This window comes from Colius striatus, chromosome 8 (assembly GCF_028858725.1).
Source record: "Colius striatus isolate bColStr4 chromosome 8, bColStr4.1.hap1, whole genome shotgun sequence".
NCBI lineage: Eukaryota > Metazoa > Chordata > Aves > Coliiformes > Coliidae > Colius > Colius striatus.
Genome location: NC_084766.1, coordinates 8,377,622 through 8,403,226, shown reverse-complemented (window position 1 = coordinate 8,403,226; position 25,605 = coordinate 8,377,622). Strand labels below are relative to the sequence as shown.

The following is a 25,605-nucleotide window of genomic DNA, read 5'->3' as shown; positions in this document are numbered from 1 at the left end:
AGAAAAAGATTAAGCAGTCTGCATGTTATTTTCCAGATCAACAGCTTTTCAGTTGTTTATGGAGTAAAAAAACCCAGACTCCCGAAATATAAAGAAATATTCTTAGTTCCACAGGAAGGGCTCTGTTTGTGTACATGTCTGCATATAGGTACAGTCATACTGGTTTGAAGTCAGATTTTTTTCTTTTCCATGTAGTGATTCCTCATCTGACACTCACAGTTAAACCTCTGAATTTCATACTCTGTCTGCCTGGTAAAGAAATGCAGCCAAAGCTGGTCAAGGTTTGTGCTCAGAGACTGATGCTCCGTGGCTTCTGTAGTTTCAGATATAGCAGGCACACACACACAGCCTCCCAGAAAATTAACACAAAAATCACCTTATTGCCCCAGCAATTGCTTTCACAGGTGCTTCCACTGAATTTCAGCTTGGTGGTGGGACAATGGCTGATATGGGCCACTCAGGAGCTACTTCAGAAAACAATTTAGCTTGAGTTTAGCTTTAAGCACATTAGGATATCCAACTGTGATTAATGATCATAGGTTTTAAGGTTTTTTCCTAGCAAGGCCTCAGGGCTGGCTGGATGGATCCTCTATGCAAAATGTAGGGTTTCCCCAGTGAGTTGGTGGAAGGATTTTCTTGCCCCACTGTGCTGTGCAGCACAGACCTGTGATGTATGTTCATGAGTGTTGGCGTCAGTGTAAAATGCCGTCTCACTCTCCAGTGGCAGAGCACAACACTGTCTACAGCAACTTGGAGAAACAAATAGGAAGCAGGGTTTCCCCCAACAGGCATCTGAGTTTCAGAAATGAACTGTTGTAGCGGGATGTGCAACTGAGCAAAAAGTGTAATTTACACTAAGTGCCTTCAGACTTCAGCTCCCTTCCCTTGAGCACCAAGCTTTAGCCGATTCCCTTATTCTCTCAGTATTTACTAGAAATAATGTTCTTGTTACCATTATGTGCAGGGTGGGTTCTGGTAACTGGCAGACCAAGAAACCTGACTCTTTGCTACCAGCTTTGCATGCCCTCCGCCCTCTGGGAACCCAGGAGAGCTTGTGTTTGCCTCCTGCTGCAGCCTTGGCAGGTGCCCTTTCAGGAACTCGGCTCTTCAGATAAAAAGTCTCCCTCTGGAGCATCCTTGAGTGAGAACATTGCAGCATATTTAAAAAGCTCTATCTGTCTGGAAATTTTCCAGACAGTCCCTTACCTACTGATGTCGTTCTCCTCGTCTCCCCCTCCCTTCTTAAATCTTCTCAAGCAGATTCATATCATTAATATTTCAGTATCAGCTGTTCTCAGGCATTGGCTACAGTGCAGTGCACTTCATCAATAAGAGACAGCAAAGACTGTGAGGTTTGCCACACTGCCTTCATCCAGCGGAGGAGTAAGAGCAAAGGCAGGCTGACAGAGAGACTGAGTGTCCACTAAGGGGAAGGCTGCAGAGCCCAGTCCTGGTCCTCTGGTGCTTTTTGCTGCTGTCCCTCACTGCCATCGTCCAGATAATACCCTAGCAAGCAACAAGAATGGATGTCTTTAAGAAAGGTTTCTCCATTGCTAAAGAAGGTGTGGTGGCTGCTGCAGAAAAGACCAAACAGGGCGTGACGGAGGCTGCAGAGAAGACTAAAGAAGGGGTGTTGTATGTAGGTAAGAGAGACCTATTTTCAGTCTACATTTGAGAATGAACTGCCACATAGATTGTCTCTGAGAAAGTCTGGGGAAATTAGATTGTGGTGGCTAAAGCTTGGGAGTGAGCGGCAGGAGGTCTGGGTAACGTCCTCAGCTCTGTCACAGGGTCGCTGTGTAAGCCTGGGGTGCCACATCCTCCCTGTGCCTCAGTTTCCTCAACTGTAAATTAGACACAGAAATGGCCACTACTTCAGAGAAGGCAGAACCAGTGCAAAGTTAAGGAGCAGATGCCCAGGTGGAAGGTTTCTGTTTTGACTATCACTTGTTTGCAGGTTGAATCACTCCAGATGCTTGGTGCACTGCTGGTCTCTGCCTCACCTCCATGCTGAGAGACATGCTGAGGAGGTTCCTGAGAGGGGCCAGCAGTGTTAAGAGGGGGCTGCAGGATGTATCTGTTTCCCCACAAGCATACCATTTAATCCTGAAAGCCTTCTCTTGTTCACTGACCTATTTCATTCTCCGTGCACACATTAATCTTGCTTTACGAGAGACACCCAAATTCATTCTGCCCATAGGACGGGATCTGGAAAACAGCATGTCTGATGTCCTGCCTAGAGACCTCTCTCACAGTGACTGTGCTGTTTCAGAAACCTCCCTTTTCAAGGTCACCCTTGAAACCCGCTGTCTCCACTATCTAGCACGTGCAATTATATGGCTGGATGGTCAGATATTCCAGATGCTGTAAAATCTTAAAGTCTTAGGCTCCCAAGGCTGATTACCTCACTGCTGATTACTGCACCTCACAAGGCTTTTTATGTTCACTAGATGTGGGAGAGAGGGCTTTTTAGTGGGAAAGTTTACATGCAGGCTCTTCCTGTTATCCTGCTCCAACATCCACAGCTGTACCTAGCTACTATATTTAAAACAGCTTTACTGAAAATAGATCCAAGTATTTATTTGTACGTTATAAATTACATTTTATGTGTAGCAGATCTGGTAATGTCTTGATCCCAAAACTTTAAATACTCAGCTATTGGCATGCTGTAAAAGAACCGTTGTAGCAGTTCACATTTCACTTTCAAGATGACTCTGGAGAAAAGAAAAGGTAAACAGCATCTCTGTAAACAATTAAACTAATCACAGTAACTGAAACACTAGCCTGCCAAAGGTCACATCTAGGTGTCGAACTGTGGCATTGCCATGCTCCAGTTGCTTACTGATTTGAGGGATGTCAGAAAGGCTTATTCCAAATCTTTGTACAGAATTCCTTGCATCTCCAGTCAATCATGTTGTACATCTCCATACTGGTTAGAAGTTTTGCACAGCCATGAGGTATACTAAAAGCCTTCTTAAAACCTAAATCTCTAAACGAGTATGAAATTAGGATCAAGGTGAAGATGAAGTGCTTTCTCCTTTAATTTTTGTTGTTGTTGTGTTGGTATACAGCCGGATTCCTGCCCTGTCATGCACTGGCTAGTGCTTTGCCTTGAGGCTGGTGCACTTCCTGTTGCATAATGGGGGATGCTCAGCCCTTTGGGGAAAATTCAGTCATTCCCAGGCAGGAAAAGTAAAGGCCAGATGCTGATGAGCTCAGAGAATTACTTTTTAAATAAGCAGAGAAGGTGGAGGCCAGGTACATCGATTAAAACTGGAATAACTGATATGTTGTTCATGCTGCCTTTTCTCACTCTGTACCACACGAGTCAGAGACCTGAACAGTTCCTTCCCTGCTCCTTCCTTTGCAGTAGCATGGCCTAGAGCATTATTTGACAGCAGATGAATTTTTGGATGCTATGAGAAAGTCATTCTTGTATAAAAACTTCAGGGTGTTTCAGAAAAAGGGAAAGGGAGGAAAAAAAGACCCAAAGTCTGGGATGGATGAAGTGCATCCCCGACTTTTGTTCAGGTTTGTGTTAACTCATTGCTGACTCCCTAGGGAGGATTCCAGATGTCTGAGCACAGCCACCACGTCTGGTGGGTCACTTGCTGCATTGAGAGGCATCCAGCTGGAGAGGACAGAGTCATCAGGGCACTGCAACCACCTCCTCCCTCCCCTTTGAGCCACAAAAGTTCCGTTCCCACAGCCCCTTGCCAGAGCCAGAAATGCCTCCCGCCAGTTCACAGCTGGGCTGGGCTGGCAGGGGGACTCACCCCCTTGCTCCACGTGTAGGGTAGAGAAGAGGCTGCACATAAAGAGCGAGATCCTGTAGCGTGGGCCATCTTTGCACTTAGCAAAACCACAGTCAGCTCTCCAAATCATAACAGCCTCTGGGTATACCCAAGTGGCAGTGGATCCTTGCACAGTGAATGCAGCAGCTTATTCAATGGTCTGTCATTCTGCTTGGTTTAAGTGATACTGAAGTTAATGAATGAAGTTAAAGCAAAGCTGCATCAGGTGATTAGCACTGTTTAATACTATAATTCAGGAAGCCTCAATGGAGAATCCAATGCAGATTTCCAGAACACCTCACAGAAAGCCCCAACACCCCAAGCACTAAAAGGGAGAGACTCCAGCACAAACTTCTGCAGGATTTGCAGCACATCATCACATCCTTTCCTGCTATAAACCTCTTGCCACCGCACAGCATTCCACCACCTCAGTCCTCCCTCCTGCCTTTGAGATACCAAAGCTCTTGCAGATGACTCACAGCCCAGAGTCAGGATGCATGAACTTGTAATGCTGTGTACACAAGCTGCAGGCAAGGACTAATCAGTGAAATGAGATTGAGCAGCAGGTGATTGCTTTCTGATTCAACAGATGCTGGTTGCTGGCAAGGGTATGGGCCGGAAGGTCGGGTTTCATGTGGTGCATAATGGATGCTGAGCCTGAGTCACTGGGTGTGGCTGGGGGCTGGAGCAGGGAGAGGAGGCAAGTCCTTCCCAGGCTGCAGCTCTGGCACTTCTCCATGCCAGCTTTTCTCTCATAAAATTGATTCAAATGGTTTTCTTCTGTCTCTGCATCCTTCCTTTCTGGAATCATTTTTATCAGAAAACGTGGCACCCACCCACTCCCTTCCCCCTGCAAGAGAATTGAGGTCAGACAGTCGTCTTAGATCAAAAGTCTGATGAAAAAATATATACATACATACAGCTCTTGTCTCACTAAGCATGTTTACTGCAAAACAGAAATGTTTGCAAGGCTAGTACAGCAAACTATATTCTTTGCTTACCTAACAACTGCTTTTTGACCAAAAAACAGCAAAGAAAGGTAAAGCTTCAACATCTGTGTGTGACATGAGAGCATCTCGTATGTCAAATCAATATTGTGGCAGTCTTTTATTGGAGTGGCACTGGGAGGGAAACCAAACCAGGATGGCATCTGAATGGAACTGCGTGCGTTTGGCACATTCATGGCTTGAGACTTGCATCTCATGCTCTGCTCAGTGCTGTGCTTCTGTACACATTTGTATGTCGTGGCATCGTCGTTACATCCAGGTCACAGCAGCACACGAATCGTGTGCATCAGCAGGAGCTGCAGTTTACAGCAGTAACAACGGTGCAGTCCAGAGTTTTCATCTCCTCAGTTTGAACAGTTTGGGAGGGTGGAGTGAAACGCTGAGGGCATATTGTTGTCGAACAGTTTTGTTCTGCTTCAGGCAACTGTTACAACCACCAAAATAAATCAACAATCAAGAATTCTATTCACTGATACGTAACATGTATTGGGCAGAACAGAGCTGGGCTGGATCTGCTGTTATCAGGGTGCTGCACCTGTTTTGCTTTTCAGGCTGTTAATGAGAACGAGATGTGGTTTGTAGCTAATTTCTCCCACCACACCCATGGATGCTCCAGTACCTCTGCAGTTAAAATTCTGCCTGGCTCTTTACTGTTATCATTTCAACAATTGGCCATAAAAATCTTTTTGTTGTGTCAGTATGGGAAACTTGAAGAGAGCCTGTATAGATGCAGATGATTTACAAGTACAGTAAAGTGGAACCTTTTGGCATGTGTTTATTTAACTGCCAACAGAGGTAAGTTTCATCCTCTATTTTTGTGATGTGAAAAAGCACGCAGTTACTGCGAGGGCTGCCCATCTACTGCATGATTTAACATAAGTGATGCAGTATACAAATAGAAGGGATGTATACAGGTCACTTCAAGCTTGGAGGACTACTTGAGTTGCAAACAGAATGCCCTTATGTCCTATGCGCTGTTGTGCCTTGAGAACAGCAAGGTAAATTACAATGTAAGCATATACATGGTGTGCTTTCATAATTTGAGATAAAAACACCTGCATTCTGTGTACTACTGCAACAGCTTAGGCTGAGGCACCAAAATGGGAATCTAGTAATTAGGTATGTAGCAGGTGGAGTTTTTTTCTGTAAATTCAGCCTCAAGTTTCTCCAGAATCTTTATTAGAGGTACAAAACGAAGCTTTAGATGACAACTGCAGACAAGTATCCTACTGAAAGGCAGGGAAGAGCCATAGATTCAACTCCTTGTCTTGAAAGCCTGAAGTAGGTGAGATCTTACCACGTGACCAAGCCCTACAATTTTGTGGTTCTGTGTAACTTACTACACTTCAATATTTACACTTGATTTACATACACTCCACTGTTGTTTTCATTTTGGAAATATTCCAAAGGACAATTTAACCTCAGCATGGTATAATCAAGATTTTTCAGATCTGGGCATCTTCAGACTGTTTGTGGTTGAAGTTAGCCAGCTCCTGACACAAAGGTACTCATTAACTTTATTGGGGAAGGAAGCTGGTCCCTTCTGTTGGCTTACGTCTTAGCACAAGGTGCCAGCAGCACCACGGCTCAGCACTGCACCATCTGTGCCCAGAAACCAGGGAGTTGTTTGCCAGGTAGCACTGATGGGTCTTATGTTTCCTTTCACAGGTACCAAAACCAAGGAAGGTGTGGTGCAAAGTGTGACCTCAGGTAAGAGCACAGCCCCAGTGCAGATGTGGAAATCTGCGCCGTGTTGCTGGACCTCTTGATAAGCCCGTTGCTCCTGCCAAGTGGAAGGTCTCAGGGGGACACCAGTGATTTGTGACCTTCCATTCAATGCATGAGGGATGTTTGCCAGGGGCGATGGTTCAGGGTCTGGCATCTGCAGTGCACGTGGATAGGGGAAAATATTTGATCAGTAGAGCAGGTCAAAAAATCTTAATGCATGTTACTGTGCACTCAGACGTTTCACAGCAATTTAGACATTTCACAATGCCAAGCAAGAGTGTTGCCTGGCATGCAGAGAGGGTTTACTTGCATCAGATCCCGCTGGGCCAAAACAGTGGTCTTAGGGAGACTTCTGTCAGGCGGTCGCAGAGTCAGGGATCCTAAGGCATTGTCGTGGTTTAGGCCCATCAGGGAACAAAGACCACGATTAGCCCTGAGAAGTGGCTGAAAATTGCTCAAGGGCAGGGAGAGCTTAATTGGTGCTTAAGGTTCAGGACAAAACAGACCAGGCCACTCGGTTTGGGGAAGAAAACAGAAAATAATTTAATGCAACATCAACTAAAACATACCCACAAACCCAAAACATAACCAAGATAAAACAACACAGAGTAATACAACAGTGAAGAGTCCGACCAGCCTTTTTAAGAACACCTTCTTGCCACCCCTCCCCTCTTCTCGGGCTCAGAGCCCTGATCCCGGGGTTTTTACCCTGTCCCCCCCTGAACGGTTCGGGGGGGCAGGCAGTTGGGGTGTCAGTTAGTCGGTTTCCGAGAGCTTCTGCCGTTTGTCCCTCCTCAGGACGAGTGAACTCCACGCCAGTCCTCCCTGCAAGTCCGTGGGGTAACTCACACACACGGCAGCCCTGCACGGGCTGCTCCGACGCGCACTTATTCCAAAGGCTGCAGCTCCTCTCTGCCTCTCGTGTGGGGCTGCTCTGCGGCACACAGGCTCTCCAGCACGGCCTGGGCCATGGCCGTCTCCCCACACAGTCCCTCGCCCGTCCGGGCTCATTCACATGGAGCTGCTGGTAACTCTCAGTCCTGCCATGGATCTCCATAGGTTGCAGGGGCACAGCTTGCATTCTCGCCACGGCCTGCAGAGGGGTCTCCGGTCTACTGCTTCTCCTTCCTTTCTCCTTCTCTGGCTGAAGGGCCCGCGTGGTCGCATCCCTCTTGTATCACTCTCACACCTCCTGCCAGCACTTCAAATTCCTGTCCCCTAAATAGCGATGGCAGAGGCGCCAGATTGGCCCAGCCGGGCCGGAGGTGGGTGTGAACCCAGGAGCCAGGGGAGAGTCCGCAAACTCTTTACCGGGTCTTCACTGCAACCCGCTCCCCCTGTTACTAAGCCAAAAGCTGCTCCTTGCTAAACCAGAACAGGCATCCTCTGGGTACTCCGAAGCAGGGCAGCCGTATGGACTCCCTTGAAGAGGGATGAATGGATCCTTTCCCTAGAGAATTCAGTGATGATTGCTTTTGTTCTACCCAGGTGCATGAAATCAGACAGAAGCTGCCCAGAGAGAGGTCATGGGCAGTCTGCAAGGCAGAATATGTTATTTGTGCAATCGTCTCTTAGTATCTTACACTGAATTTTTCACTCTGTAGTCGCCCACAGAGACTAGCAGGCTGCGGTGCTGCCCTCTGAGCAGCACCTTTTGAGTCAGACAAAACCCTCAGTACATGGTCTAAATTCAGACATGATCTCATATAAAAAATAAAGTCTTTACCAGGACTTATTTATTCTCCCACCTCAATCCAATAGTTTTACTGTGCCAGTGAATTTGGCAGCCTTTTTGCAGTGCCTAGCTCATTGACTTTCTGCTTTTGTTGAAATCCCAGTTGCTGAGAAGACCAAAGAGCAGGCCAATGTGGTGGGAGAAGCTGTAGTAGCCAGTGTGAACACAGTGGCAAACAAGACTGTAGAAGGAGCAGAGACCATCGTGGCCACTACAGGAGTTGTAAAAAAGGTATGTTTGCTTCTTTGGTGATGTGCAGGATGAAAGAGTTCTCTTTGGAATACACTTAAAATGTCTAAACTTTTCCAGTTGATGGTTTTACCTCTTCACTGAGAGGTTTCCAGCAATATCTGCTTTAATGTAACAGTATTGTTGTATAATGCCTAATATAATTACAGAATCATTTTGTTTGGAAGGGATCACTTGAAATCATCTGATCCGATTCCCTTAGGGTCAATGAGCGTAGGTTGCCCAGGACCGTATCCAGTTGGGTTTTGAATATCTCCACAGATGGAGACTCCACAATGTCCCTGAGCAACCTGTGGCAGTGTTTGACCACTCTCACAGGAAAAAAAGAAGTGTGTTCAGATGGACACATTGATGGAATTTGTGCCCCTTGCTTCTCATCCCATCAGCTGGCACTGCTGACAGGAGCCCAGCTCCCTGTTTTCTTATGAATGTAGAAAAGCAATTTTCCCAGGGTCTTAAGTAGAAATGCAGCCCAGGCTGCAGTGAGTCGCAGCTCAGGGCTGCGTTGGAGTGTGAAGGAGTAGGAGCTCAGCACTTGCTCTCTCCCCCAACCAGAGCCCATGCCACACACCGCTCTGGCATCTCCACACGTAGCAGAAGAGAGCAGCAATTTGGGCAAAGCCTGGTCCCAGCAGGCAGCCTGGCCCTCCTGCTCAGCTTTCTACTGGTTTCGACAACAACTGAGCCCTTGTTGACAAAGGCTGCGTGACCCAAATTGTCCATGGGTTAAGCCAGATTCAGCCATGGCGTCTTCTGTCCTCCAGCCCAATTTGATAGACTGGGTTGCTTGAAGTGAGGGCACTAAGGGGCACGTGAAGGAGCAGAGCAGCTGCCTAGACCAAGGCAAGGTTGGTCACTAAAGAAGATGCTGTCACTGGTGAGTCTGTTCTTTGGCAGCTCTTTGGTGAGCCTGGCTGCATTTCCCCTTTTCAGAGGGCCGCGCGCGATGGCGTTGATAGCCACATGAGCTAGATGAGTCACCACAAACCCAAACCTCGAATCAAAGCAAAGCGAGGCTGGCCAAAACTCTGATAATTGTTCAGACAGTTGGCTGATGAATTTCCTGACCTGCACGTAAACACATTGTGATATGAAACAAAACTTCTACACACGATATAATTCCTGAGAGAATAGCCTAACAAAAGAGGAGAACAGCAACCCCGAGTGACGCAAAATGGCCTCCTGAAAGCATGTGAAAAGGGCAGATACAGAATTTCTGCTAAGCCCTTGGGATAAGACTAATCTCTATTCCCACAGGGAACAGCAGTTAGGCTGCAGGAGTGCAAATAGTGATTCCTAATTCTGTGGGGACACACTACCCCCTCCTACCTTTTGACTAACCAGGCAAAGGGGTGGTTGACCCAGGAGAGCTAGGAATTTGCTGACAGGAGGAATCTGTCCTGCAGATACCAAACTGTCTCCCCTTCTGGCAAGGACTGAGCAGCTGTAATCCTCTTCTCTTTTTGTCCTAATTACAAGCCTGTTCTCAAAGACTGACAAGCTACAACTTACAGGTGTTCAATCAGAGCTCAAAGTGAGTTGATCTTATCTGTTTCCATCCTTGTGTGGATAGTCCCTTAGAAAATCAGTGATTCCTTCATCCTAACAATGGTTCTGGGATATGCAGACTGCAGGCCTTATACCAAGGCTGTGAGTTTTCCAAAGGGTTAAAGCGTTAAGCATCTCAACTGTCATTCTAGTGTCTTCTGTTGATGTCTGCCTGTTTAGAGTTAAAATGGGAACTGATCAATAAATAAAAAGGTGGAATGTGTCACATGCCAAAGGGCAGACTAAATGAAGGAAGCTGCTTTGATGAAGTATCATGGTGTCATGGCAAATTAGCAGATGTGGGCAGCAGAATGAGAACAGGAGGAGAAAAACAAGGCAAAAGAAGTTACAGGAGAAAGAAATTCAGGAAAAATGTTTGTTTCTGTGGTTTAGTTCAGCTTGGATTTAGAGTACAAAGTCATCCTCACTCCCCATACTTCAGTTGCATCTGCCAGATACCTTTTGGATAGTAACAACATGGAAGACTGAGCCCCATACGCACACTGAGTGCATCCCAACTGCTGATGGCTAATAGCCATGAGCCAGGGCTGCACCAGAGTTGGTTCCTGAGGGCAGCAGAAGGGCTGTGCTGGGCTCTCAGTAGCATGTGTTTTTTCTCCAGATCTGCTCCTATTGTGCTGTGCCATTTGCTAATGGAAATACAGCCAGAGGCTGCCAAGAGCAGCACCAGGCACTGTAATGCACGTGAGACACCCACTGGAGATACACTGAGTGATAAGCTGTAGCAGTTAGATGTTTAAAAAAGAAATACCTACTGTTACAACCTTGTAATCCTGGAATTTTACACAAGCATTTCAGCCTCTGAAGTTGGAGAGAGCTGTAGCATCAAGTGCTGAGACATGATGCTCCATCCTGTCCTCCTTTCTAATTGCAAAGAGCAGTTGCTAACATCTTATTTCTGTTTTCATTTGTCTCCAGTGTTGTTCCCTGCTGTTTGTATAGAGAGATTGTTCAAAGTGCTAGGGGTTCTGTGTGAATATATGGCACTGAGCAGTGCCATGGGATTACTTGGATCTGGGGAGTCATATGGCCCAGGAGGCACATCCCCAGCTCAGCATTCCCAGCATTCATATCAATTACAGAGAGCTTGTTGACATTTAATCTGTGTGTTTGACAGCTGGCATTAGTGGCAAGCACATGCTAGCAAGGAGTGGTAGGGAACTCCAAGGATTCTGGATGAAGTTTTGCTCAAGGCAGCAGCCATGGGATGGCTGAGCTCTGCGGGTGTAGATCAGATGGAGGCTTTGGCCATGGGGAAGAATTCAACCCCTGTGCAGAATATGGCAGGCACTGCATTATGGACACACATGGGGTGGTTGGCAGCCCTCTCTTGGCTTGTTCTCCTTGGTGAGAACACTCCAAGCCAGGCAGAAGGAAATGGGACTGAAGTAACTCTACAGCTATGAAGGGGCCAAGCACCTTGATGAGAGCAACCTTGAGTAGTGCTGGCATCACCTAGTGGGAGCCTGGTCACTGCTAACTCAGTACAAGAAAGCATTGACTGAGTTGGGGGAGTTTTTCAGTATTAACTAAAAAAAATAGGTTTTTAAAAAGACTATGAACCCTCCACAATTTTTCCTGATACCCAAAGGAACATCAGTAATGTGTTTTGTCTGTGGCTCTGCACCCGTCCCAGTCCCTGGGGTGGGATTTCAGTGAGATAATCACCAAGTAAATATCCCTACCTTAGAAGAAGATAAATTCTTCATTGGCATGACACAGCACAAAGTTTGCTGCATTGCAGGCACCACGTGGTTGGAAACAAGTGCATGTACGTGTACACACACATACACACACTCCCAAATATCCCTTGGGCACTGGAATAACTTCCCCAGTAGCTGTTGCTTCCCTCCCCCTGTATTTTCCCTTTAGATCAATTTTCCCTGTCAGTTTGTGTGTGGTTTCATTGCCAGTTTGTGCCTCTGTCACTTTGAATTGCGTTTGATCTCTTTTTGATTTCGCTCCATTAATTATTTGAGCAGTTGTTAGTTATGTGCAACTGCTGTGTGCGTTCGTTGGATCACAACGCTTCTCTTTGTGCCTGATCTAGCTTATATGTACCTCACCCAAATCGTGGCTTAGTGCTCTCACAACAACTGCACCTTCTGAAGGTGAACTGCTGATGTTCACGGCCTTAATTCTGTTCACTTGAACCCTACAACACCACTGACACTAAGACGGTGTCACTGAAGGAATTAGAAGCAGAAACTGATGAATGACCTCCCTCTTAAAGTTGGTTTGAGCAGGATGACTGCCACTAGGAGAGTGCAACCAAGTGCATCTGAGAGGCCACCGAGGGCAGAGCTGTTAAGCAGGAGGGTCAGGGAAGTCAATAGCCAAATTAAGAAGAATAAATAGTTGAAACTCTTCCCCTTTGTATTCAAGCTTCTCTGTACTTCGCCAGTGCAGTGATGCATCCCAGTGGCATCTTTCAGCATCCTGTAGAGCAGGGGAGACTGCATATGCAGTATGGAGTGTGGTACTCTGCCTACAGGCACTTCTGTGCTTCACTCTCAGTCTCATTAGTGCATCCAGACATATGTAGCTGAGTTAGTGGCACTGGTGAAGCCTCAAAGTCTACAAGACTCTGCGAGTGCTTCGTGGCTAAAGGCTCTGCCCTAGTAGTTTTGTAGGATAATAATGTAAACATTATTAAATGTGTTATTTGTACACACAGCCCCAGGAAACCCTAACAGAGTCTGTCTGTGAGCTGGATGAACCAAAGCTACTCCAAGACCCCACCTGGATTTGTAGGATAAGACACAAATCCTTTGTGCCCAATTGTCTGTACTGTTTGTGAGTCTACTCACTTTAATCACAGGTTGACCTTTTAGTCAGAGCTGTCAGCATCACTCCAAGCACATTCAGCCCAAAACCCATCCAGGACCTGTCAGGTGGCCTGAAGGCTTACAAGGGAGTGGTTTGGGGATACTGCCAAGCAGCATCGCTTTTGCTCCAACACCCAAGGTCAAAAGCACTACAGGAGGCTGTACTTTTCTTATGCAACTGACATCCCATTGCAAGCTGTTAAATTTGTAGCACATCAGATTGCCAGTGGACCTCTCTGGTTTTAAAATAAGAGTAATAATACAATACATCTTGCTTGTCACTGAATCAGTTGAGTTATTGATGTTCCAGCATCCAACATTTAGACTCTGTATGCTTTCTCTGTTAGATAAACTACCTTCTCAGGATTATCTTTCTTGTCTCAGGTTTTTGAGGATGGCAAAAAATCCCCATTGGCCTATAACATAGTATAGGTAAAAGTATAAATTCCATTTCACATATGGACTCAGCCAGCAGAACATACAACACAGTCACTGAGCTGGAAAAGGCAATTTCCTAGAACTTGTGAAACAGAGAAATCTGAAGAATCAAATTGCAGGGTTTTTTGTTTTCAAAATCTGTGGACTTTTAAAATCTGTCTTGAATAAAACCTCACTAAAGTGTCTGAAGTACGGTCTATTTAAGACTTGTTAACATTGCACAGGAATAAGGAATGAGGGGTGATGAAGGGCTGAGGGAACTGGAGCTCTTTAGCTTGGAAGAGACTGAGGGGTGACCTCATTAATGTTTACAAATATGTAAAGGGCAGGTGTCAGGAGCCAGGCTGTTCTCAGTGATGTCCAAAGATAGGATAAGCAGCAATAAGTGTAAGCTGGAACATAAGAGATGCCAAAGAAACATAAGGAAAAACTTCCTCCCTATTCAGGTGAGGGAGCACTGGAACAGGCTGCCCAGATGGGCTGTGGAGTCTCCTTCTCTGGGGACATTCAAAACCCACCTGGATGAGTTCCTGTGTGACCTACTCTAGGTGGTCCTGCCCTGGCAGAGGGGTTGGACTGGATGATCTTTTGAAGTCCCTCCCAGACCTTGAGATTCTGTGATTCTGTGACTATTTTTATAATGACAGGTCCTAATTTGCTGATTTTTTCATTAGTGATATCTGAATATGTAACAGTATTTGCTAACCTTAGTGAAATAGTGTTTTATATATATGAATCTTCTATAGAGTATATATTCTGGATACAGAATATATGTATAAAAAAACCTTTTAAAGCTTGTATAGTATTCCTGTAATGAATTCTAAGGTCTTATGTTTCATTTAACTGTTATGTTAAACTACCCAGTTCTCTCTTCTCTAGCCAAAAAGAATCAATTGCTCCCCCCCAAAAAAAATCCAGAAGAAAACAAACCGTAACAAACTAAATCAGTTATTTTCATAATAAATACTTTTCTAAGACAACACATAATTTCTGAGGGGGAAAAAAAATCTGCTTGCCATTTAAGAGCAGGAGGAGCATTACTGACTACTTCATGGTCACAACATGCCTTTCCCTTAGAACATTTTCTCTCTTTTAATGAGGAGGTGAACACTGGAAGGAATGGCAAAGTTCTTGCTGTCCTCTGGCCTTTACCCTTTGCTTTCTTACCCAACATCACGCTGTGAGTCAGTCTTATTGCTAGGGTTAGTACCCAGGAATTTCTGTCTCTTCATACAAAGTGAAGACCTGCACATCACATGGTCCTCCTCTGTGTGTTGTTTTCCTGACTAGTCACCGAAATCCGCAGGCAGCTACCACCCAGCTGAGGAATGCAGCCCTTCCTCAGCTCCTGCTCGCTGCTCTGGGCAGGCTGGGGAGCAGAGCCTGTGAGAAAGAGGCCGTGAGGTGACATCCCTAACACGGCCCGACACCTCTTCATCCTGCGATTGTGCTGGTTTAGAAACCACTCCAGAAACATAGTTGCTTCCCTTCCTAAAAATAGATGGATGAGTCACTTTTATCCCTCTGGAGCATAGTCTTGGCTGTGAGCATGATTTAAGGGATATAATGTGCAGCACAATAGCTGAACAGGGATTCTTCAGCCCACACATTGCTGTTGTATGCATTGTCTTGAGGATGGTCCTGAGGAAGAGATCACCTTTTCCACTGCTCCCACATCTAGCAGAGCTGAGCTTCCTACCCACAGGAAGAGTAGATTGCCCTGTAGAAAGGCAGGATGCTCTGCACTTGCCCTTGTGTTCCTGTCAGCTGTCTCCCAGTTTTCTCAGTGCAGCTTTGATTCACCTTCAGGATTTCACAGCTGGTAACCCCACCTGCCTGCTATTGCAGCTATTGGTTGCATTGACTTGCATTGCCTTAATTTGCACCTAATAGTAAAAAACAACCCTACTTGTAGAGCTCCAAAATACAATTTGAGACTATTTACCTGCTTTGACCTGCTGTGCACTGTTCTGTTATAAGGTGTAGTCCTCTGTATGCATATGAAGTGTTTTAAAACCACAGAATGGATCCTGAGGCCCAATCAGGCAGTAGTGAGTGTTGTTTGCTGACAAGAGGAGAGTTCCCTTGTTTTGGAAAGGCTGTGGCAAAGTGGCTCCATCAGAGTGGTGGCCTGTCCCCAGCAGCCTCGGGTCCCTGCTGCACCAGGAACTGGACACCAAAAACTGGTCCCCATAGTGTGCACAATTTGATGTCATTAGGTAACCTGAGCTACTTAATAGAGGTCAGGCAGGTACCATTGAGAATCATTTCAGCCAACAACATGATGCAAATTAAGGACATGTTTTTTAGGGAAACAAAAATAATCACACTGTGCTTTTCAAATGAAGACACCCTCAGTGCTCCCTCTGTCTGTAAACAAACTAATTGACTCTCAGCAGGGAGGTGAAGGGAATGCCTGGAGCTGCGACAGGCATCAGTGCTGAGTTGTAGCTCATGTTTTGGCTATTTCATTTCATTAGTGGATTGATCTCTTATGATAGCTTATATGGAGAGCAGGAAGCCTGTGGCAAGACAATCAAGTTGTGGTGCTTGCATCTTCTGGCTCCCCTTCCTGCCAAAAATGTATCTAAAGTCCAATTTTCCAGCTTAAATTTTCATGGAATCTACTTTACATCTATGTAACTCTGTCTGGTTTTCCTTCTTTATTTCACATCACCTCTTCTAACCTAATTCAGTCCCAAAAGCAGCAGAGGAGATTCTTCTCCTGATGAGAACAGTTGTGACTGGACAGGAAAATAAGAACACATGTGAGAACAAAGAGTGCAGTTCCCCAAAACACATGAAGCATAAAGTTCTGTTTACAGTAGTTTTGACAAGGACGTTTCAATTGTAATGCCTGAACAGCAGCAGCAAGGAAAGTGGTGGCCTTGTGTTTCCAAAGTATTGAAATGAAAATGATACACCTGCCTTCCATGCAAGATGGACTTCCCCTTTATGTAACATATGTGTCTCAGGTTTCTTCTGTGGTGGCCCTGAGAAAAGAGAGTAAAAAATCAAGAATACTGCTGGCCTTATGTGCTCAAAGGGAACAGAGGAGCATTGTAATTTCAGCAGGGCTCCCTGGTGATTTGGGGCTGGATTATAGAGGGCTTGCTATTTCTGCCCCCCTCTGCTCTTACTGACTGATTCCCCAAAGGAGTGTGTGTGTGTATCTGTTTGCTGTCCATCCCCTGTGCACAGGTATGGTCAAGATTTTTGTCTTCTCTTCCCATGTGGTCAGGTCACATTTGAAGTAATTGCCCCTTAATAGAATGTTAATAGAAAGGTAGCTGAAAGGTGAAGGCAAGTGGCTGAAAGAGCCCTAGGTGCTTATGAAAGTGCTTGGACCTCAAAGACAAAGAAAAGCTTATCCTTGGAGACTGACATTTTATGCAAGGCATGATATTAATGCCACCATGATACTGCTGTATCTGAAATCAGTATTGCTCTGTGCAACGAGTGCTTCGGGTGAGCAAGGTAACAAAGGGAAAGGCTAGGCACTGTCTTACTCTAGGTAAGTCTATTTGTTCCTCCCCAATTTCTTCGCACTGAAGAAGTCAAAACTCTGATCTCAGTGACAGGAAAGAAAACTTGAGAAAGAGAACTGATTTTCTGCATGAAAATAGCCCCTAAGCCAGGCTGTAAGAAGCTGAATTTCTTCTTCATAGACATCCTCTACAACAAGCTGCACAAAGAAGTGGATTTCAAGCAGTATTTGCCCCCTGTTAAACTTGGTGTTTTATCAGTGTGTGTAATGCTAAAACTCACCTCATGTCTGCTCAGAGAGGAGGTGAGGAGTCTGTGTGTGGCAGCGAGGACAAACTGACATCTGTGTTGTCTCTTGACAGGAGGACCTGGCTGGGCCGCAGCCGCCTGAGCAGCCGGAGGCGGCTGGAGAGGGGACCCTGGTGGGGAGCACAGGTGGCAGCCGAGAGGTGAGGTGATGCCACGACCCTCCAGACCACACCTGGGCTTTTTCTGGGTTACTGTTTTTCCCTGGGACAATCTCCACTTTGCTTTGTGTGGTTGTACGTCTGCCATGCGTGCAGCCCAGCAGGATTCCCAGCTTTCAAGAGTCACTTGAGAAAAACCTGAACACATCGGCTCTTGCTTTTGCCACTTCCTTTTTTTGGCAGCAAGATTTTGCCCCAAGTGACATCGACCAGCCTGCAAACTGCTGCCTGAGTTGGGCTGATTTTGGGGTGTAAACACAAGTATAATAGTTAATGCTTTCCTATGGCTTTATCAGCATGTGGAATAGCTTTTTCCTGGCTACAGCTGTGCTTTAGAAGGGCTTTAGATAACAAGTTACATTTTCCTGTGTTTAAAATAGTTCTTTCAATTTTTTATCTACTCTACCTGCAATGGAGTTTTGAAGCCCTGGGTCAGAGGTCAGTCTCTGGGCCAATTTCAGCTTTTGAAGAAGGAAGGACAGCCTCCTACCGTCCAAAGGGACAAATGCTACTCATGTGGTGTTTCCTTTATGATTTCAGTCCCCAGGCCTTTGGCTGCCCCCTCCATAAGCCCTGCAGTACTTCATACACCCAAGCTCCCCTGTTTTCAGCTTCCCTGAAGCTCTGACTGTTTCCACAGTGCCTGAAGCTCCCAAAAGTGTCAGCTTGCACCTACTGCCTTCTGCCAGCCATTACCCCATCTGGTCCAGTCCCACAGATGAGCCCTACTATGATCCAGCTGTCTCCATGGCTGCCCAAGTGCCAGTGCCAGTCCTCGTGTCAGGGCAAGAGGCTGACCCATCAGCAGAAGCAGGACACTCCTGCCCATGACAGCCTGGCTCCACTCAGCCCAGCTTCCACCACATGCAAAATCACACCTTCATTTTCCCCAGAGATCTGAGTTATAACAGGAGTGTGTCTGGATGCCGGAAGGAACGGATAATTAATTTACTTTCTGCACCCCATACAGTCCTTGTTTTCTAGCTGTCAATGAGGTTTTACATGGTGACTACCAACATCAATTTTTCTCCCAATTTCATTTATGTATGTTTTCTGTTGGAAATATTTAAGTGTACTCCTGTCTATCTTCTCTCACAGGGTGACAATGAAGGCAATTAATCAGCTTAGGGGCTTCTCCCTCAAAAGAGAGCATTCCAAGAGAATATCAGCTGACACTGCAACAGGAAAATCCCGCTCTCCATAGACTAACTACATCCAGCTCTGCAGTCTTTCACTTGTCTCATAGGCCAGTCGTACCAGATGTGTAAGCCAGACCGCTCTGATTGTAAGTGAAGCGCAGGTGTACTGGGGCTCTCTCCCCACCTCCATCATGCCTTCCCGACCTTCTTGCTTCGCGTGCTTTGTTTGGACTCACTGATCTGTGTCTCACTCCCTCTGCACTGGCACTTGGGATCTCTAGGTAGCCTGAAAATATTTTTTTTTAACTAATAAACAAGTGTTTGAACAAGTTTTTTGTTTTGTCATTTTTATTGACACGTTTTAGATGTGGATCCTTCCAAACCAATGAGCTATTCCTGTAAAAGCAGGGTATTAAAATACAAAGATCTCAGGACTGTAAGGGCCTTAGCTTGTGATGTAAGATGTTAACATTTGTTCTTTGCTGTTTATTCTGCTTACACTAGAGCTTGGAAACTCTGCCCTGACATCTGAGTGTAACAATGGCTAGAAGGTAATTAACGAAATGTAATGAGCGCTGAGCTCATTCCGGATTGCTCTGAAATGGGTGAGTCTGATACTAGGTGCCAAAGAATTACTGGTGCGACACGAACACAGAGCTGGGATCAATTACAGCAGCTCAGTGGAAGCAGTACAGACCTTCTGCCTTTACAAACACAGAGAACAGGAAACTTGCTGGAAGTTCAGTGCTGTAAATAAGGAAGGATGGTTTTAAAGCATATCAGTAAGTGTGGATCTGAAAATGGGGTCTTTTATTCACCTACAGGCAGAGCATGCAGGAACCCATGAGATGCCAGTGTAAATGTAGAGATTTAGGCTGCTTCAGAATCAGCTGCTGCTAAGGTACACATTGGTGATGACTACCTGCTGTAGACCTGCTGTAGCATGGAAGGATCTAGCAAGTGTGATAGCAGCCACTCATTAACAATACAGGTAAAGCATTGCCTTGCAGAGACCACAGGCCTTTCAGCCAGAACGGATGTTTGATCTCAACAAGGAAAGGGAACAAAAGAGCCCTAGCAGAGATAACAAGATCCTTCAAAGGAGGTGATATTCAATGTGTGCAGACTCTTTTCTGATTGTCTTGCAAAACATTTGCAGAATTTGTCAGTTAAACAGAATAACTACAATTGAGGCCAAGGTAAGCCGGGGCATAAAGGGCTGTGATACTCATGCTCAGCAGCAGGAGACTGGAGCCTATTCTTAGTGTTAAGTAGAGAGAGACAGGGAAAAAACCCTCTGCTCCAATTGCTTTGTAGGGATACATTAAAAAAAACCCTTCTGCCAGCCAGGGGGAAAGAGGAGGTGAGAGCCTTAACTAGCTACAGCACATGTGGGAGGCAGGAGCAGGTATCAGCTGGGCCAGGCTGCAACTCAAAGCAAGGAGTAAGCCGCTTCCCAAATGCCCATGTATTGAGCAGGCTTTGCCCCTGGTTCAAATGGACTGAAACCACGAGAGTATAACAATTGCTGAGCTGGGAGTGCAGGCACACTGCTCCGTGGTGCTGAGCTGTGCAGCTGCCTCCTAGAGAGCCATGCAGCTCTCCACGCCAACACACTGTGCCACAGCATCATCTTCCCTGGGGGAAGGGAAGGGTTTAACTGGTATTTACACATCTATATCTAGACTTATGAGCCTAAACACTGCTTGACTATGGGCACTGAAGGTGTGTGAATGTTTCCTAAAGATCTACCTCTGTGCTTGCCTGCTTCTCTCTGAGCAGCTTCATGCCTCTGGTGGATGAGGGTTCAGCACTGCGCTGCTGTAGCCCTTGCTTGGGTCTGGTCTAGCCCTGGTGTAGTCTCAGCTCAGAGGAGTCTTTATGCATCATGACCCAGGCAATCACAAGCCTTAAAGATGATGATCAGGACATGTGGTTTCATCCCATATGAGCATCCTGTGTCAGGGAGTGGGAACAGGGTAGAGCTGGAATCCTCCTTCCCCAAGCAAAAGCTGATGGAGGCAAACACTAGCAACATATTGCTTTGCTGTCAGGTCACAGCCTGGGCAACCAAGAGCTTCTTTTACACATCTCACCTCGTGAATTATTTAAGTGGACCTTGTATGAGTGATATCACTCTTGTATAATTGATATTTAATTTAGTGTTAGTTTATTCCCAGTGTGATGAGACAGTGCTCAGTGGCTCAACAGCAGGGCCACAGCCTGTCTCTGACCACATGACTCCAAGTGCCCCTACTCAGACCTCCATGGTGATCCCAAAAGCCAGAAAACAGCTGCTACCAAGCGTTGCCTCAACTTTACCATGCAAGTGACTAACAAAATGCTGAAAAATGCAGGGTATTTTCCCTCTTGTAACAACAAAACTGACTTACCATATGAAAGTGCAGTTAAGCTTTATTAAATGTTTTGTTTTGATACAGCTCATATTGAGAGCTCCTCCCACTATGACCTTTTAGGCAAGGGCTGAAGGGCATGCAGGGCCTGGTTTTTCAAAGATGTTTGTCTGGGATGCGGAAGAGAAAGTAGTGGCTCTCCAGAATATCTCAACATGCATTCCACTAATTTAAATGCAAATCAGGTAATAATACACTTCCTAAAATACCACTTCATCTGAAAGTCCTATTTTCTATCTACATAATTCATGTCCTAAAACTGAACTCTCAGAGAGAACCCAATGAAAAACTGAAGGGCTGAGTTTTTAATACTGTTCTCTATAAAACATATGTAACCAAGCATTCTGCCACTTTGATGGGGTTTTTTTCCATATTGAAACATTGCTTATTTTGTCTCATAAGTGCATTGAAACCCCACATGAAGATACTCCATAGTTAGTAGCCTATTGGAAAAAAATCAGATTGAAATGTAGCTTTCTGAAAGACAGACAAATCCCTGTCTGTGCCACTTTGCACAGCTCTGTCAGCAGCACAGGTTTGCAGCTTTCCTAGCCACTCCTGAGATGGGACTAGTTATTTCTTTCCCTAGCCCTGTGCCAGCTCTTAAGGTGATGGTCAAGCCTGCCTCATCTTTTTAACTCTTTTAAAGATCAGATGACTTTTTCTCCTAGTGCTCAAGCTGCAGGATACTGTGAGGCTCCACAGAAATCCCACTGTTTAAGCATGGTTTTATAGTCTTCAGTGCTCCAGAAGATGGCAGAAGCTGGACACTTCACCTAGATGTTGCCTGAAGACCAGAGGTAAAGAAATCCCTATATCCTGGCCTTATTTTGATCTCAACTAATTAACCCCGATTGCCCATTTTCATGTGTAAAACATGAGTTCCAGACTCTGATCGATTACTTCTCGTCTTCATCAGGTAATAAAAACAGAAGGCTTCCTGTTACTGATACATGAGATGGTGTTCACAGACACCAGAGAAGAGGTGTGAAAGGAAAGGAAAGCAGAACAATTTCTAATTCCTCATTTCTGATTTCCCTCCAGTGCCTTAGATTTAACCCATAGCTATTTTGGCTGTATGTTATAAGCTAGCTCCAGAGCAAGCTCACGGAGCCCTCTTAGCAATTAAGGAATTAATTTGGGAGGGGTTTTTTTTCCCTCAAGTGAAAATAACTTACTGCTTTTCAAAGGCAAAAGGCTGAGAAGAAGCAGAATAAGGAGGAAAAGCCCAAGAGACCAGGCATGGGAGCAGGATATCAGTAAGACAAGTCACCCGAGGTGAGTGCTGCTGGGAGTCACAAGGCTTTTCACACCTCCTTTCCAGCCTAGCAGTGCCAGCCTAACCTTACTAGGAGGAATAACTTTTGGAATAGCCTGAAATTTCCCAGGCACATCAGCGTGGCTCTTCCTGGAGTTAACTAGGATTTCTATTTGCAGTCTCAGCAGGTACCAAGAGCTGAATGGAGCAGAAGTCCAAACTATGTTTCCACCTGTAGGCGGTTTGAGTTGACCTCAGGACACACTGAATGAGGCAATCAAAGAGCAGGAATCCTGTTTGGAAAGAGGTAATGCCAGGGACCAACAGGAGTAGAAACTGTAAATGTACTTAGAGGCTGGAGCTTTGAGTCAATGCTGTGGAGACAACAGGAGCACACAGGCTGTAGTGTTTTGGCATTTAGCTTTCAAAATGCTTCCAAATGTCCTGCCCCACCTCTGTCTTTTCTTGTCATGAGACAATAGAGTTGAGAATTGACAATGGTGAAATGAACCACCTCACAATACTTGCCAGCCAGGTCCATCACGTGAGGTTTGATCGGCTCTGGCAAGAGTGACAGACCATCAGAAAGCATACAACAGACTCAGAGCAAAGACTGAGGTGCATGAAGAGGAATGATTCTTGCAGAAGCATTGTTTTCACCCAGGCGTTCAGGATAGCTGGACTCCCACCAATCTGGAGACACAGCATTTTAGAAGCCTGCACATTTGAAAGCTGGCTTTCTTGGAAATGTAGCCACAGGTGTCCCAGGGCAGCCATGAGTGCATTGGGCTCCAGCTGATGCCATGGGAAAAGCCAGTGCCCACATGGCTGGAGCCTGCCCTTCCACCTCCTCATGAATGCTTCCCATGATACTTGGAAGAGGCCCAGGGAAGCCCATCACGAATGCCTGTGCACATTTACACCTGGTGGCAGGAGATTTGTGCAGTGACACATAAATCAGATAACTTACAGCTTGGATCAGCACAGTAATGAAGTTAAAGGCACGTGGTTAGTTCCCTTAGTACATTGATCTGTGATTAGAAATAGAATACTGTTTGACTTTTACTATTCCTTAAAGAGTCTGTCTCAGGAAAATCTTTAAGCAGTCTCTCCTGCAATGTTCCCTTTAGAGGCCAAGAGAAGGTTAAATTCTTTAGAGAAACACGTTTTTACAAAATCCAGGAGGAGCTCAGCCTACATTAGTAGTCTCAACATTCAGAACAAAGGGATACATTGCTGTCAGCTTCTGAGCAGATGAAATCTGAATTCTCATTTGTACTCAAGTCAATCATCTTTTTTATTTCTGAGCACTCCAGTCTATATCCAGCATTAGTTCAAAATGCTTCATGTCAGCTTTAAGAAACTAATGTTAACTCACAATGTGAATAAAGATAATGCAGTGTATTCCATTCATTTTCTGCTGTGGTTTAGTAGCTCAGTGAACCACCTGATGCACTGATTTGTCCCATCATATTGCACAAATGCACACTATATCAAAGGTCCCTTTTCCCTCTGCTCTGGGCTTCATTATAATGAACATGGTATGTCAGTTTGCCAGGCAAGTGTAATTTGCTCTCTGTTTTTTGGAGGGGGCTTGAAATCAGGGTGATAACATTAATGATTGGGATAAGATTACATTAGATGAGGAAACATGCTCTTTGCTGCCAGTAATGCAGGCTTTACATAGATTTGTGCTACTCAATGTTTTGAGCAGGAGTTAAAGCAAGCAGTGACACAGACCAGACATTCGTACTGAGTCCAAAGGGACAAACAAAGATTTCCACTTGGAAGAAAAATATTTGGAGCTAGAGTAGTCAAGGTGGCCATCAAAGCAAAACTTGAGAATACTATTTACCTGAACTGCTAAGGAGCCTCTAAACTATTGCTATAACATGGTGCATGTTTAAGGTTTGGTGGAGGTGTGCATCAGTTTTAAAGGTTCTCCCAAAATCCTCTTCTCTCTTTCAGGCAGATCACCTTAACTGGTGGCAGCAGGGCCCTTGAGCTGAAAATTCAGCAGTGGGAGAAGCTGGAAGGGCAGCTGGAAGGTATTTGCTACTGGAGCTTGGGTATGTCCTCTCTCAAGCCACAAGAAGCTGGAGAGCATCTTCCTTGCTCTCACGAACACGGCACAAAGTTAATTGAGGTGGCCGTGACTTGGCTGAGGGAGCTGAGAATGGCTGAAATTCACCTCTTTTTACAGTTTTGTTGTTGCTAGGTTCTTGGGTTTGAGCAAGAAAGATAAATAGGTCTATGTTAGTGGTTTTGTCAAAAAAAATGCTAGAACCCAAAAATATTGGGTGCCTTTTATCTCAGTTTTTGCAAATCCAAATAAGAAATCATTCTGGAAAAAAGGAATCAGCAAGGAATTGGAAAAGGTACCTTATGTGAGTGTTTAATTAAAATGCTAATTGACCTGTTGAGGGGGAAAGAGAATTGCAATTTGAAACAATAAATGTGCCAGTGGTGCAAAAGTTGAAAAGGGCTCTCTGAAATGACAGGCTGAATAGGAGTGGCAGAGGAATGCATTTACCCTTCTTTGCTGCTGCTCTTCCCCACTTGGGTACTAATGAAGATCTAAATTGTCACTTCCCACCCTGGTTTATCCGTGGCATCTTGTTCTTGTGCCCACTGCTCGACAAAAAAGCTTTCCCCAGGAAGATGAATATGGGTATGAGTGTGAACATCTGAAGCGAGGTGTTTTGTATGCCGGAACATGGTGATGAGGAATCCAAGCCCCGCAGAGCTGGAGAGCCCTTTGGCCCCTGGCTGTGCCAACAGTGTATTTGTACAAAGTTTCTTTGTACTGGGGACTGGTAGCAAGAAAACATAATTTCTAAAGGCCAGTGAAAAGCTGTGAAATGCAGAAACTTTTACAAAGCAGTGATACCAGGTAAGGAAATTGTTTTAAGCACGATTTCTCTATTGGCAAAACCCACAATACACTAGGAAAAGGTGGTTCTGCTAATTTGGATTCTTTTTTTCCCCTTCTCCTGAGTCAGCTGGTGCTGACACTAGTTACTTGCCTAACCCAGGGAAGGCCTTCAGTGATGCTGGGCTTTTGTAATCCAAATTGAGCACATAACTGCAAAGCTGAGCATATTTGCAGTTTCTTACTAAGATATAGGTAAATTACAGCTCTCACCATCTAACAGTCTCCCACCTGACAAGAAAAGGGGTTGTGATTAAAACTGCTGACAAATGAATGAAGGTTGAGTTGTTTTCTGTTCTCAGGAGGATCAGCTCAGAGGATGAGTGAAGCCAGCCCAGCGGGGATGAGAGTTGGCTGTGCTCAGGCACTGCTACTTCAGTAGTTTTCCAGCACTCTTACAAAGCTCAGTTCAGTGCTTTTCTCCATCTGTGGTGGTGGAACAGGTTTTCTTGTTTGTTTTCTTTCGATTTTAGAAAAAGCCCAAACTTACAAACAAAGACAGTGCGATGAAGCAGAAATCTCTGCCCGGGCACGCCCTCTCACTGGGGAGGGCAAGTAAAT

The 25,605-nt window shown here is 45.4% G+C and overlaps 1 protein-coding gene across 1 annotated transcript; it reads left to right on the top strand.

The window, feature by feature from the left end:
* The first annotated feature begins 1,378 nt into the window (after positions 1–1,378).
* Positions 1,379–18,769, top strand: SNCG (synuclein gamma). The gene is made up of 5 exons (XM_062001572.1): positions 1,379–1,643; positions 6,470–6,511; positions 8,368–8,495; positions 17,197–17,283; positions 18,400–18,769. Exons 1-5 carry the CDS (start codon positions 1,523–1,525, stop codon positions 18,418–18,420), a joined length of 399 nt encoding a protein of 132 aa, XP_061857556.1. The 5' UTR covers positions 1,379–1,522; the 3' UTR covers positions 18,421–18,769.
* The last annotated feature ends 6,836 nt before the right edge of the window (positions 18,770–25,605 follow it).

Excerpts from the sequence above, each read along its gene's own strand:
- SNCG (XM_062001572.1), top strand. The coding sequence starts at position 1,523 with ATGGATGTCTTTAAGAAAGGTTTCTCCATTGCTAAAGAAGGTGTGGTG. Across the intron at positions 8,496-17,196 it reads CTACAGGAGTTGTAAAAAAG|GAGGACCTGGCTGGGCCGCA; the intron begins GTATGTTTGCTT and ends GTCTCTTGACAG. Across the intron at positions 17,284-18,399 it reads GCACAGGTGGCAGCCGAGAG|GGTGACAATGAAGGCAATTA; the intron begins GTGAGGTGATGC and ends CTTCTCTCACAG.